Below are 15500 nucleotides of genomic sequence, written 5' to 3'. Positions count from 1 at the left end.
CCTAAGGTTACCAGACGTCCCCGTTTCCCGGGGACAGTCCCCAGATTTACAGATCAGTCCCCATACAAAACCCATTGAAGTTGAAAAGTGTCCCTGGATTCATCGGAAAAAATCTGGTAACCTTAAACTAACCTATGAAGGAAAAAGTTGTAATGTGTAGAGTTCAGAGAACAAAAATAGCATCAGTAGTTCTTTAAACAATATATTTCTGAGATAACTATTGAAAAAGTATTGGTGCTAAGAACATATCAAGAAAATGGCTTTAAAACGCCTTATGGCATTCTGCCTGTAAAACTATGTAGGTCCGGCCCTGACCTGTACCTAGCCAATCTATAGCACATTGTTTATGGAATTCATTGCTATGAGAGATGTGATGGCCATTCCCTTAGATAACTTTAAAACGGGACAATGACTGGATATTACCTCTAAATTCAGAAGCAGCATGCCTGTGAATACCAGTGGCTAGGGAACACAGGCATCTGGTTGGCATTAGGAAACAGGATGGTGGACAAAATAAACCCTGGCAGGGCTCTCCTTTTGTTCATAGCTGAGAGATCATTTGAGAATGCTATGATGCTGCTCTGAGCAACCTGAAGGACACATTGCACAAATAAGTTCATACTTAGCTTTTTAATGCTCTTAGAAATGTGAGTCTTTGTACTGTTGGGTAGTAACATATCTTGGTTACATGATGCTAATATGTTACTCACGTGAGACAATTTATCGTCCTCTCAGAATTGTTCTCCTGCTACTAAAATCCCCCCCCCATTTTAGTATTCATTTTCAGAATACTTCAGTGGGTTTGTTTGCATTAAGCAACATTGAAAAATAAAGATAATTGCAAGCAACAGAGATTGATCAAGCAGAAAATTTTATAAACATGGATTTCAGAATTGAACATAATAAAAGCTTTAAAATGCCTGTAAAACTATAATATTTATTACTTTGGAAAGCACCAAAATCTCAATTATAAAAACATATAAAGTGATTATATGCAATTCATTTTCATACATAAAATATTTAACTAAAAGTTTTACAATTTTGTTAAATTGGGGGGGGGGGGGTGTTATGTTTTTATAGATCCATGGATGTGTTGCTCATGTTTTAAAACAATACTAATTAGACATAATTAGTTCTATGATGTGACAAACATGAAGGGCTCTTATATTCTCTGTGCTTGCCAAAATGTCTTCCTTCTCACAAGTTTTGGTGCAGTATCACTGTAGTCCAGTAAGTTTCTGTTGTTTCTTATACCGATTCATTGCAGAGGGACTGATTGATAAACTACTCTCAAAATTGTAGCTCTGGGAGAGGAATAGAGATCGTCTAACAACTCTCAGCCCCCTTAACAATTTGCTGCTCCCAGTATTCTTTGGGGGAAGCTATGTCAGTTTAAAGGGGTATCATATCACTTTAAATATATGGTGTGAATGTGATCTACATGTGAAAACTGTATACCAGGTCAAAAAGACACAAGGGCCTCTTTAGTATATCACGTTCCAGAGTTTGAATGCTTAAAATAGGATATGAAGTTGTTTCGTTGGTACAATAAACCATGATTTCCAAAACTCCAGTGTTAGCAAACACCACCACCACCACCAAGGTCACTTAGACAGCTGGGTATCTGATTGTCTGCTATCTATCTATCTATCTGTCTGTCTGTCTGTCTGTCTATCATTAATTAATTACGTTTGTATACCACCCTTCATCCAAAGATCACAGGGCAGTTCACAGCATAAAAATCCAAAATGAGAACACAAAATACATTTGTTGTTCAGTCGTTTAGTCGTGTCCGACTCTTCGTGACCCCATGGACCAGAGCACGCCAGGCACTCCTGTCTTCCACTGCCTCCCACAGTTTGGTCAGACTCATGTTGGCAGCTTCGAGAACACTGTCCAACCATCTCGTCCTCTGTCGTCCCCTTCTCCTTGTGCCCTCCATCTTTCCCAACATCAGGGTCTTTTCCAGGGAGTCTTCTCTTCTCATGAGGTGGCCAAAATATATAGGAAAACAAAAACAAACAACCCCCCCCCCCGGCAAATTTAAAAGACCACAGAATGTTAATCAGCACAAAGGACACATTTTAGAGAAACGTTTTCACCTGGCACCTAAAGACACATAATGAAAGTGCAGGTGAGTGTCTCTGGGGAAAGCTTTCCACAAATGGGGGGCCACCACAGAAAAGGCTTGTTCTTGTGTTCCCACTCTCAGGACCTCTCGTGGAGGAAGCACATGAAGAAGGGCCTCCATTGATGATTGCAGGGTTTGGGTAGGTTAATATGGAGAGAGGCAGTCCTTGAGGTATTGCAGTCCTGAGCCGTTTAAGGCTTTATAGGCCAAAACCTGCACTTTGAATTGCGCCCAGAAACCAATTGGCAGCCAGTGCCATTGAGCCACGATCAGTGTAATATGTCCTGCCAAAGTAAAGGAAAAGTAGAGCTGCGCGCCATCATATTGCTGACAATGTACTCCAAAATTCTGGATAACCCAACTCAGCAGTTTCATGTAAATGTTAAACATTGTATGTGATAAAATTGAACCCTAAGGAAACTCATATTGAAGGCTTCACGGGGCTGAAGAGGACTCCCCAAGCACTGGCCTCTGGAAATGGCCATCCAAGTAGGACCAGAACCACTGCAAAGCTGTGCCACCCATCCTTAACTCGGGCAGCTGCTCCAGAAGGATACCATGGCTGATGGTATTGAAAGCCAGAGAGAGATCGAGTAGAATGAACAGGGACATATTTCCCCTGTCTCTCTCCTGACAGAGGCTATGATACAGGGTGACCAAAGCAGTTTCTGTGCCAAAACTGGACCTAAACCTCAATTGCAGTGGATCCAGGAAACAGTTTCCTCCAAGTACGCCTAGATCTGGTCTTCGATCATTCACTTAAGAACCTTGTCCAAGAAGGGGAGATTGACAATTAAGCAGTAGTTATTTTGAAGAGTTGTCGAAATACATATTCCTGTTCAGGGCCACAGGTGCTCTTTGATGCAGACAGGAAGAAGTACTTTTACATAGTCTCTGTTGAAATGAAAGGGTGACTTTGTAGGTTTGGAACTCCCATCTGCACAGTGGTACTTCCCTGCCCATAAGAAGCCAGCAGATTGAAAAGGAGGCAGCTGCAAGGAAGACCAAGTGGCACGGAAGTGTTCATAGACATATTTATTATATATTAAAGTGATTTTTAAAATTTATAATGATAGTGCCCTAAAAGCACCTGCTGAAGATGTGTGATACTTTTAAAAGTTTGATATCAATTCAATATGTTCTTATAACACGCTGTGTTCATGCTGCACTTGTCTAAACATGTTGATTACAAGCAAAATCATAGTATTGGTTATTGGGTTTGACATCACTGGAAAGATAAGGATTATGACTAAGCAGCAGTGCCTGGAGCAAAAGTTTAAATGAATTCTAAACATACATGATGGTGTGTATATATATTTAAAATGCATGTTTCAGACTGGGGCATCTTACACACAGCAGCTGAAGATGAACACGATCAAAGCTATTAAATACAGACAAGCTCTCTCTCAGTGGTTAATAGTACTTATATTAAAATATCTGTCTATTCCTATAGGCATGGAACCCGTTGTGCTGGAGAAGTAGCAGCTACTGCAAACAACTCACACTGTATAGTTGGAATTGCATATAATGCCAGAATCGGAGGTAAGTGTAACTGTTGTCTGTGATCAATGTCAAAACCTAGGAGCAGAATCATAAGCATGCTTGCTCAGAAATAAGCCAGACAAGGGAGAGAAAACACTCTGAAGCGAGACACAGTGCAGCCAATCGATGGGATAAGGCTGCTGCCTCAGGCAATGGAAGCCCTCAAGGTGGCGCCCCCCTGCCCCACCAATTTTGGGCGAGATTTAGTGGTTTGTGAGAAGGCTCACCTGAAATCAGTGCCGATGCTGTAAGTGGAGGTGGTGGAGAGGGTGGTGGCCTGGCAGCACTTCCTGTTTCATCTCAAGTGGTGAAATGGGACATGACGCCCCTGGCTAGACATGAGATTTGTTCAAGGTGTATTTTGCATGGGGGGAAATGCATCCTCCGGGGCCATGAGGCAGGGTCAGCACCCACCTCAGGCAGCAGAAGTGCGAGAGGTGGCACTGTGCCCGCTCCACTGCTTCTACTGTCAATGAGGGATGTGTTCCGACATGTGGCGTTGCTGCTCATTTCCCTGCCCCCAGATGGAGCAGCCAGGCGGCAATGCTTTGAGGAGTGCCCTGGATCCTGCCAAGTTCAGCAGGAGCTAAGGCATTCCTTTGCCCCATGTTGCCACTCCACTCTCCCCCCAGGCAGGGGGTGGAGAGAGAAACCGAGCACTCCGGCTCTCACCGCGTTCAATGAGAGGTGGGGTGCAGTGGCCGTGGTGGCCGTGGTAGGGGCACAGGTGGCAAAACGGGATGGGCTACGCTTGGTCAGGGGCACTGTTTCTAGAAGCACATCTCAAATGCAAAACCTATGATAATGTTGTTATAATATATCATTATATGCTACCAACTATTGTTGGAAATGAGTTCTTTGGCTGGATGGATTGTTGACATGGCCCAGTGAGGCAGTTTCCACTAGTACATGGGTTCAATCCAGACATACTAAACCAACCTATCTATGGCTTAGCACGAATGAGCATAGGTCCAGTTTCCCTGAGTGAAGGATGGAGCTACTCCGCCTTTGAAATTGCTGCTGCCATACCATCCACACATAGCTAAGTAATGGTTTGGCTTAGCATTACATGAGAACTGGATTAATGTTTGCCTGTGTTGTTTTTTATAGCCCTAGTCCATCCAGATGTTTTAACAGCTAGATTGTTGCTTTGTTGCTGTTTTTGAAGTTACAGTGGGATTTAAATAATTTGTTATTTGCTAGGCTGAATCTCAGTTAGAAGACAGTTTCTGAGTTATGGTGAACAAATTTAGATAGCCTATCCAGATAGTTACAAGAATTTCTGTTGCTTAAGTGGGCCTAAAAGTCAGTGTTATGGGACAGGCCTGGCTGCCATTAAAAATAGCGATCCTGTTTCTCCCCCTACAATTCCCAAGGCTACAACATTGTGTCGCAAGTTATGTCACACCCTATGCTTCCTCAGTTCCATAAGCAACAGTCAACAAAATGAAACAGGAGCATGGAATCGCATCATCATGGGTTTTTTATGTTACAGGAGAACAGGACATGCAGACTTGTTCTTTTTTGTAGTAGCTGCACATCCTCTGTAATTTATAGTACCAGCCTACTGTTCTTGGGTTAAATTCAGTAATTTTTAAGTGAAATTCTTTACTTCAACATTTTCAGGTGTCTTTTTTTCCCTTTCATTATTCGGCTCAATAATGCCACTTTAATCTTAACAAAATAGAATTTTTTTTCCAGTAGCACCTTAGAGACCAACTGAGTTTGTTCTTGGTATGAGCTTTCGTGTGCATGCACACTTCTTCAGAAGAAGTGTGCATGCATACGAAAGCTCATACCAAGAACAAACTCAGTTGGTCTCTAAGGTGCTACTGGAAAAAAAATTCTATTTTGTTTCGACTATGGCAGACCAACACGGCTACCCACCTGTAACTTTAATCTTAGTATTTCAGCTAATACTGAAGGAAGAAAATAGCATTGTTGTATCTAGCTAAGTTCTACATTGAGTAGACCCATTGAAATTAATGGACCTAAGTTACTCAAATCTATAAATTTCAGTAGGTCTGCTCATGGTATGACAAATGTTGAATACAACCCATTTTATGAATAACAGTAATCTGTTAAAACCTGTGAACAAACTTGTGCTTGATGTTGCCAGATCCAGATTTCACAGTTTCAAGCTTAACTGGCTGATAGACAATTAAGATTTTCCTGTTACCAGAAACCCAGAATGTTTTGAAGAATGGTCTGTTGTTGGAAAAAGAAACAGTATGTTGGAGATTGTCCGTCAGGGTATAACTATTTGAAATATTCAATAAAGAATCTTTTAGCACCTTAAAAAGTAGCAATTAATAAAATATTACCAGAGGCTACAGTTATTTTATTTACTCTTTTTATATAACAGCCCATAACTGGAGATCTCCAGGAAGCTCACAAAGGAGAGAGAGGAAATGTACAGTACAATAACACTATAACATATTAATTAAAAATTGGAAACGCAATTTAAAATTTAACATAAGAGGTGTTATTTAAAAGGCCCAAGTGAACAGAAAAGTCTCCACCTTGTGCTGAAAAGACCAACAGGATTGTGCCAGGCAATCCAGTTAAATAACGTCAAACTGTAGGCAAACAATAGCAGCTACTTCACCAAAAGTGCACATGATTTGCCAGCATCGTGTTCCTGCATCTCCACTTAAAGCTTTTCTAGGCTGAATGCTTGGAAGGAACTTTTCTTGGGTCCTTGGCCTGCCACCTCCAGACCAATGGTGTGACTCTGCAGAGGGCAGCTTCCTATATTCATAACTTCTACACCCAATTAACTTGCTTGCTCTGATTACCGGTATTTACATCCTGAAGATAAAAGTAAAGGGATTGCGACCTGAATTAATGTTTGTTCTTCTTCATAAAGTAAATTTCACTGTGAGATCAGTATTTGGACAAGTGTGATTTCACAAAGAATGAGCAGTTTTGTTTCGAATCAATTGGGGAGGGGGGGGGGCTTTTTCAATATAACAGCCAGGCTTGGGTTAAGAACTGAATAAACACTCAAGCTAATTCATAGCAAAGATGGGAACAAAGCTGTTATGTTTTATAATTAAAAGATGCTAATTTGGTTTATAAATAGAAACATACTTATTAAATGAGAAAATAGCTATGCTTACTGCAGGTTGTCAAGACATGGTATGCTGTCTGGTTTAAGTTGATTCTCTGCTCTGACAGAATAATAGAAACTACATTTTAAAAAATAATATTGAGAGTCCTCAGCTCATATTAGATCTAAATATGATGCCATTCTTTGAATGAAGGCACGTTTTATATAAGCAATGAATTGGATTCCTGTATGGTTCTCCAAGCCTCCCTGTCTGCTTCTCTATGTAAATAATCTCCCGGCAGTGTGCAATATCTCCAGTGACAAATGCCATCCTCCACCTGCCTGCTAAGTTCCTTGGGTGGGGTTTTGCTCTGTGTCCCATCACTGTCCGAAGTCCAGAGGAAAAAAGCCTTTTTGGAAATGACACCCAGGGGCGTCGCAGAGGAGGGGCGGTGGGTACGGGGGCCCCGGGCAGAGCCCCTGCTGCGGGTGACACACCGGGGGGTGCCCCCGCCCACTGGGCTTTTTAAAAATGTTTTTTACTTTTTAAAAATTCTTTTTAGGCTATTTTTGGCACTGCCGGGGTGGAGCCGCAGGGGCGGCCAGCGTGGAGGGGTGTCACCGCCCCAGCAGCGCCGAAAATAGCCCCCCCCTTCCAGCGGCGCAGCTAGGCATGGAGGCAAGGGGCGGGCCAGCCAGGTGGGGTGCCACCCCCTCCTGGCTGGCCCGCCCCTTGCCTCTTTGCCGAGCTCCGCTGCTGGCTGGCTTGCAGAGCCGGGGAATGGAGAGGGGCCGTCCCTCTCCCTGCCCCGACTTGCGCTCCGCCAAGGGAGCCCGGGCGGCGAATTCGGGAGTATTTGCAGCCCGCAAAGACTCCCAAATCCGCCTCCCAGCAGCTCTTCGTGCAGCGGCTGCTCACGCAGGCACGAGCAGCCGCGGCACGAAGGGGTGCCGCCGCTGGGCGGAGGCTTCGGGAGTGTCCCGAAGCCGCCGCCCAGCACCCGCGGGGGCGGGGCGTCACGTGCGTCATGACAAACGCACGCACCACAATGCCCCGCCCCCAGGGGTGCCTCTTGGCTTCCCGCCCCCGGCAGCCAAGGGGCTAAGAACGCCCCTGATGACACCTACACAGCCTTTGGACTGTGTTGCTCCAGGAGGCATCCCTGGCTCCTTCCCTGCCTGCTTTTTAGGTGTCAGGTCTGTTTAAGCAAGCATATGACCCAGATAATGGCTGGGTGGTCTGGCACTTCTATTCTTCCGCTGATGCTTTATCTTACGCCTTTGATATTGTGATTACTCTTATGTGATTTATTGTATTGCATTTTAAGTATTGTGAGCAGTCTTACATCCCCTCTATAGATAAAAAGGCAAGGGATCTATTTATTTAGTACAGTAAATAAATAAATAAATGCCTCAAAGATAAAGAAACTGGAATTCTGTGGGTTTATATAAATGTGGATAAGGTGCCCATTTCTGAAGTGTATGCTAAATTGCAGCAATACAGAGAGGTCTGTTCTTGATTGGTTGCTGATACTTTATCCTTGGTTACTGACTAGTTTTGCTATGGAGTGAAGACATTACACAGAGTGTAATGAAGCACGTGTTTTTTAATCAACGTAGAATGCCTCTCCTGATGTGAATCTGTAACTGAGCCTCTTCTCCACATCCCTTTTTTTTGGGGGGGGGGGGAATGGAAGAAGAAATAGGTGGTTAAATATGTGGTTAATTGGTTGGAAACCTTTTGTGTAGCAAGTGACTAAGAAGTTTAATAAATAATAGTAGCAATAATAAATAAGGTCAAGAAACCATATGGTAAAAAACCTTCCCATATAGTATATATATATATATATATATATATATATATATATATATATATATATATATATATATATATATATATATATATATGTCTAACACTATTCTAAACTGGTAATCCACACATATCCCAGGGTGGCGTACAATAATAACAGCACAATGTAACACACATACCACACCATAGGCCACTTCTTTGTGAACGCACTTCATCAGGTGACATCACTCAAAAAAGGGCCTCAGTAGAATTCACCTTATATCTATCTATGCTTCAAGAATGAATCAAGCTAAATATTAAAACCTGAAGATCTGTTAACGGTTCTTTGCATTTCTTACAAATGTTAATTGCACTGAAAAAATATCATGCCCTTATGGTTGTAGTACAGTACTGGGAGCAGAATTTCCAAGTTTAAAATAGAGCAGCTATACTACACAATAAAAAACCCCTCAGTTTGGGTCACTTTTATGACCCAAATGCTGCAATCCTAACCCCACATAACTGGGAATAAGTCCCATTGAGCTCAGTTGAATTTACTTCTGAGTAGACATAGTTAGGATAGAACATAGCAGGACTTACTTCTGAGTAAACATGGATAGGATCTGTGAACAATAGACACAGATACATGAAAGGAAAGGAAACACAGCAAACAGAACAAACATCCTCACTCTTGCATACACACAAGGCTGGTGTCAGGAGTTGTCATTGTGGTGCAGTAAGGAAGCTACTCCGATCCTAGTGAGCAGCAATGGTAGCTAAGTGCTCTTGGTTTGCTTTCTCCCTTCCTCTGGGTGGCAGCTGCTGTGGTGGCTCCTAGCATCCGTCATCATCACCCATCTGCCTACCATGTGGAGGGTGAGTGGCAGTTGCAAACAACCAGTGTCAGGGGCACTGCCTGCCCTGTTTGGTGGAGGAAGAGGGGGAAACACCAGCACCACCTTTGTGACAGTGAGGCAGGTCATGGGGAGACATTGCAGAGAGCACCTCCCCTCCCCCCCAAAAAAATAATCTTGTAAATTTTTATTGTTATAGATTTTTTCACATTTTGATATTTGTCACATTTGCTTTAGTATGTTGTTATTTGGGCTTCGTTTTGCAAGGAAAAGCAGAGTACCAATATGAAATGAAAATGAGAGGAGAGAGAAATAGAAAATCTGGGCCTAGCCCTATGTACACATACATAAGATGCATTTACATAAGAGGGAACCTGTCAGGAAACCCCCCTCGCCCAGGCAGGTAGCGTTCCCGGGTCATTTGAGATACAGGGAACCACCCTCTCCACTTCGGAGTTCGTCATCCTCCTCCCCGAGTGGAGGAGGAAGCGATCGCTCCTCCAGTGGGGAGGGGGAGATGGAAGCAGGAAGTCGGGGCAGGGGCTGTGACAGGATCAGAGAGCCTCAGCACCAAGCAGGAAGCGGGGGAACAGGGGCCTTTTCCCATGCCCCGATTTCGCAGGGAGGAAGGACGTGGAAGGGGGAGGCGGGGGTTCAGGATCCCGCGCCTCTTATGTTGGACTAAAAACCAGAAACGGACATTCCCGGACTCTGCAGAGGAATGAGATGGACATCTTTACTGTAACTCCACTGTAAATATCTGCACAATAAACAACTTAGTTTGTAGAAGTTCGGAGTCAGCCTGTTTCCTCAGGAGCAACCACTGAGAGTCCTTACAGAACCAAACCTCACACCGTGAGGTGGAACTCAACGGGACTACTTCTCACTGCTACTAATATCCCTGCTTCTTTCACCACTAACAATGGTCTTTGTGCCAAGGCCTGAGTGAGCCCTGCTGAGATTCAGAATATGCCATTTACATCACTACCAAGAGAGCTTTTCCAGGTTCTGCCACAGAGAAATAATTCCACACTCTTAACTACCTGGTTTAGCTCTCCAGGTGGGATTTGAATGGCAGTGGGGTGAAATGGTGGAGGTAACAGTAGTTACCTAGAGGGAGGTGCTGTAGACCCTGCCAGCAACAGGAGATCACCTTCCATATCAGCAGGGAGATTTCAGCAGAAGGCATTCTAGTGATCCAGGACTCAGGTAAACAGCAGCTCCCCCCCCCTTGAACAGTCTCTTTAGCAAGCAGCTCAAAGGAACTTAGGGGCCCACTTATCCTTCCTTTCAGATGGATGATTGGCGGGTTCACCATGAACTGCGGCCAATTAAAAATGTATTATAATTTGTTTACACACCATTACTTTCTGGAAAAGCCCTTTTTATTTTTAGAAAAATCTGTTTTGTTTGAAAATGGTCATTTAAAAAACATTAAATAGATTGGATCCTATGAAAACAAGTAATCCAAAGATTTCATTTGAGCATAAAAATGCTCAAATGCTGTTTATCTTTGGTTTATTTTGTTTATTAATAAAATAAAAAAACACATTGTCAAGCAGAACATGAAATATGAACAATAACAAAGCTTTTTGGCCCAAAGTATGTTTGAGTCAGTTTAAAACGCCAACCATTCCCCCCCCCCCCAATGTGCTTCAATATGTCCATTGTCATACAATTTGCCATTTTTCTTTTCAAGGAGTACGGATGCTAGATGGTGATGTTACAGACATGGTAGAAGCAAAATCACTTAGCCTCAATCCCCAGCACATACACATCTACAGTGCTAGCTGGGGTCCTGATGATGATGGGAAGACAGTTGATGGACCTGCTTCTTTAACGCGCCAGGCCTTTGAGAATGGCGTCAGAACGGTATGTTTGTACACACACATCCTCTATTTGTGCATTTGGAAAAGAAGAAAAATAAAGTAATATAGTAAGACTTTTATATTTAAGAGGATAATGAAAAATAGATAATGTGGTACATTTTATGGTACCAGGTTTTGCTGAAACCAGGGGTAGGAGGAATCCATTGGTTCTGTTCCATAATTTTCCTGAGCTAATTACTGAGAAATCCAGACATTATGAAGTACAAATGAATTGCACACTGATTACATAGTCAGCATTCCAGAAACTAGAGGCCTCTGAGCATGCTCAGGCAGCTTGGCATCATAGGAAATGAGAGTGACCTTGTTCAAAATAATCCAGTGTTGGGAGAAGTTCCTACAGTTAAAAATATTTGGCAGCTTGCCTGTCAGAGATTGGGTCCTCCATGTTCCTCTGGCAGAATCATCTTGGAGGAAAGAAGGCCTGGTGCCTCTTGTTCAAGCCACACTGTAGGCCTGAGTGTCTCTCAGCACATTTCCTTTAATTCTGAAAGACCCAGCATGCATGGTAGCATGCTAGCCAAACAGCAGGCTCTCACTCTGTGGCCTTCTCTGTCCTACCTGCTAAGGGCTACAGTCTCCATAGATTTCTAGAGGAACTTTTAATTTCTAACCATAGTTTTCAGAATCTTCCATAGCTACCTTCACAAATAGTATTTGTTAAGGGGTCATGACTGACTGCAGGGTTGCCCATGTCCTAGCATTAGGCATGCGTCCCGAACATCCAAACGTTGGCATGGACATTTGAAGGGAAGCTTTACACGAGCAGCTGCTTGTATAAAAGCTTCCTCATGACTGGGACTCTGTAATCAGAATTTCTGATAGTGTTGAAGGCTACACGCAAGCAGTCACTCACACATAGGCCCCCTTCCCATAGACATATGTGCCAATGTGTGGCTATCCCTGGGGCAGAGCAGGGGCATACTTGATGCCAGGGTCACAGCCCTGCTCCTCTGTAATTCTATGACAACCTCTTCATGTGCGTAGTACTTGAAAGGGCTTGCATGTGGGGCATGAAGGATGGAAGTAAAAACAAATGGATAAAATCAGATAAAACTGCAAGGCTGGGGGCTCCCTTTCATTGTAGTGTTTCAAAACAATAATGCTCTCTATTCACACACTTGCAAACTCAGATGAATGGAGTAACCATGATTGGAAGTGATTAACTTGCTGAATTTCAACAACATGTTTATATTTTAAAGGCACAGAGATTGCAAGCAATCTGAAACCATTGTACCTTCTGTTCAAAAGAGCAGAAAGCAAGTTAGTTAAGTTTTTTAAATTTTGAGAATCCTGTGTTTTGGGGGGGGGACCAATCCTATGCTTTTTGAAATCTGCATTTCAGGCAAAAATTCAGTAGGTACCATTTTCCTTCATGACTCTACAGCAATTGGAATTTTTACTGTGGAAGTTCATTACTTAAGCCAGTGGTGGGGAACTCCCTCTCTCCCTCTCCCACCCCCCTCTATATATAATTATTGGATTTTACAATTTTACATTCAACACATTTATCATATAAAAGAAATGTGGTGGGAACTTTTGGCCCTCAAGATGTTGGAAGACTCTTAACTCCAGTCAACCACAGCCAACATTGCCAGTATACAGGGATGTTGGAATACTTAGTCCAACAACATCTGGAGGTTCCCAGTTCCACATACCTCACCCAGCCAAACATAATCTATAATGCTAAAGTACATATCCCAACACATATTTATTGAGGCCTTTGCTATTCCTGTTGAAACCAACGGGCTAAGGCACAACTAACTCTGCATGGTCTTGGAATGCAAGTCTCTTAAAGATCTTTTCAGTTCATTTTTCTGGCCAAGTAAGCACTTCTCTTTTTGTTCCTTCTAGCTTAAACTGACTAATCCAACTCCCTTTTCACTGTACAGTATGTTTGGAAAACCATGCAATATAAAGTGGGCTTCATCTTCCTTTAAATTCTGCCGATTGTAGTACTTGGATTTTAAAAGGAGGCAGGAGCAGTGTTTTCTAAAAATATTCTTTTTGTATAATTTATTTGTATATTAAAAATTAAACTCATATAGTATTGACAAGCTATTACACATGAATACTCAGAAGCAAGCCAAATTGAGTTCAGTAGCTCCCAGGTAAATGTGTATAAGTGGGTTTGCTGTGTAGACTGCAATTCTGGGCACATTTACCCCTTACACAGGACTGCACTGTAAATTCAGATTTTAAACTTATCTCCATTTCCATACTCATCAATTGATCAACCCCCCCTTAATCTTATTTAAAACAAAGATAAAAAACTACATACAAACAGAATCATCTCCGAATACTTCACAGAGCTTTGTCAAAGTGTGTATGCTAAAATCATCACAAACCTTAACAAACACCAAAGGATACATAATAACCTCCATCACTTGAACTATTGTCCACAACTAAAAAGATATTTATTGTATTTCTTTCGTGGATGTATATTCCACCTACCTTCCATTATGAAATTCATTGTGTCATCCATTAGGTCCTTAGGGAGTCTCCCTTTCAGACACTGACTCAGATACAGACCTTCTCAGCTTTAGCCCTTTAACTGCTCATTCCATCCTGAACTCTAGAAATCTTTCCAAAAATGATGCATTTTGGATGAAGCATTAATGCATGGATATATTAATGCATCCATTGTTTTATTATTCATTCATTGTTACTTCATTACTCATCTTTATGTAGAGCAGATCTGAGAAGGAACCAACGCATTTCATTCCAGATCTTGCACTTGGGCTGGTGCAAGACCTGGTGTTTCCTGAGGTGAGCCGCTGCCACACACCCAACATTCATGACTAGAAATTTTTCACCACCACTATTAGGAGGCAGGAGAGCCCTTGATTCACAGCACATTGCTGTCTAATCCCAGTGTCCTCAATGGGTGTCCAGCAAGACCTTCCTTGGTGCTCTTCAGCTGAGCCCACTGAAACAAAAATTGTGTGCCTTGAGGCTTTTTCTGCTGTCTAATTCTGGATCTGTGATTTTTACAGGTCAGTCCATGGAGACTGATGTATTCTTTGATTTGGTGGTGTTTTGAGAAAGATCCCAAGGGAAATTGTGGATTTTTTTCCTTTCCTTTTATGTTCTTCCTTTTCCATGTCCCATGGCTGCCAATTTGTGCCTAATAGCCACAATGTTGTTGTTGTTTTTGTGTGTGAGAGAGTACTCTCTAGTGTGGAGTGCCATCACTTCTTCTGTTGTTGTTGCCCATGGCAGCCACTTTGTGTTGGCGCGCACAGTGCTTTTATCAAGATATAAGCACTGGTCTAAACATTTACACCTATTTTTTTAAAATCTCCATTGGACATGGTCAGTTATGTACTAATTGAACTATTGCCAGCCGCACAGCTAAGTTAGTATTTTCTGCAACAGAAGCCTTGCAACAGAATTCTGCTGTTTGTATCATCTGTACATTTAAACAGGACCCAATAAATTATGATGACAGCTCAAGTCAGTAGCTTGTCTGTGCCCAAGGGACATGGTTCTTGTCTATCAAAGGAGCTCTATTTCCTTTTATTTACATTTTCCTTGCCTTGAGGTTTTCATAAAGAAAAGTAGGAAGTAAACTTTAATTAGCTGTTTGCATTTGCAGAAGTGGTAGCATACTTTATTAAGAGAAAATAGCCAGGAAACTGCAATTCCGGGGAGTTTGAACATGGAAGATTCCATGTTTTTACTCTGTGAGCAAAAAGTACTTTGTTGTCAGAAGTAAAGTTGTAAAGCATCCAGAAAAAAACCCAGTTCTGGTTGGTTCTGTGAAGAAACATATATTAAAAGCTCCTATGCAACTGTGGCTATAGAATACCATCCAACTTTTTCAGATCAATAACTGGGCTGTGCATCTTCCATGCTGCATCCCCAGGCGAGTCACGTGACCCATGCCATGATCTCACCCTGAAAAAGCACTTTTTGTGATATCGCAGCACTCACAATGGCCACAACAATTTTTTAAGAAATTCATACATGGCTAACTTGTTACTTTCCTCCTTCCTCCGTATTCCCTTTGCGTGCCCAGGCTGAGACCCCTCGACCCCAGGTGACACCCGGGTGGAATAATGACTCATGACAACGTGTTATGGGATTAAAATTGGCCACAACTTTATTAAACTTTCAGATGTAGGAAGACCTTGGCTTAGGCATTGGGCGTTTATCCCTCCCAGTCCCCAGCCAGGGATCTGGGGCGCATCAGGGTTAACCAATCTGTCTAGGGATTGGGCTGGCTCTGGAAGATGAATGTTGA

The 15500-nt window shown here is 42.5% G+C and overlaps 1 protein-coding gene across 2 annotated transcripts in view; it reads left to right on the top strand.

The window, feature by feature from the left end:
- PCSK5 (proprotein convertase subtilisin/kexin type 5) overlaps positions 1-15500 on the top strand; it is a 213173-nt gene that overhangs the window by 81615 nt on the left and 116058 nt on the right. For both annotated transcript variants that reach the window (XM_033164114.1, XM_033164112.1), the window contains exons 6-7: positions 3585-3673; positions 11068-11240. In XM_033164114.1, coding sequence (XP_033020005.1) covers positions 3585-3673; positions 11068-11240 — 262 coding nt within the window. The remainder of the gene's footprint in view (positions 1-3584; positions 3674-11067; positions 11241-15500) is intronic.

This window comes from Lacerta agilis, chromosome 11, assembly GCF_009819535.1.
Source record: "Lacerta agilis isolate rLacAgi1 chromosome 11, rLacAgi1.pri, whole genome shotgun sequence".
Classification (NCBI taxonomy): domain Eukaryota; kingdom Metazoa; phylum Chordata; class Lepidosauria; order Squamata; family Lacertidae; genus Lacerta; species Lacerta agilis.
The sequence above is the reverse complement of the archived record's forward strand: the minus strand, read 5'-3'. Positions and strand labels throughout refer to the sequence as shown.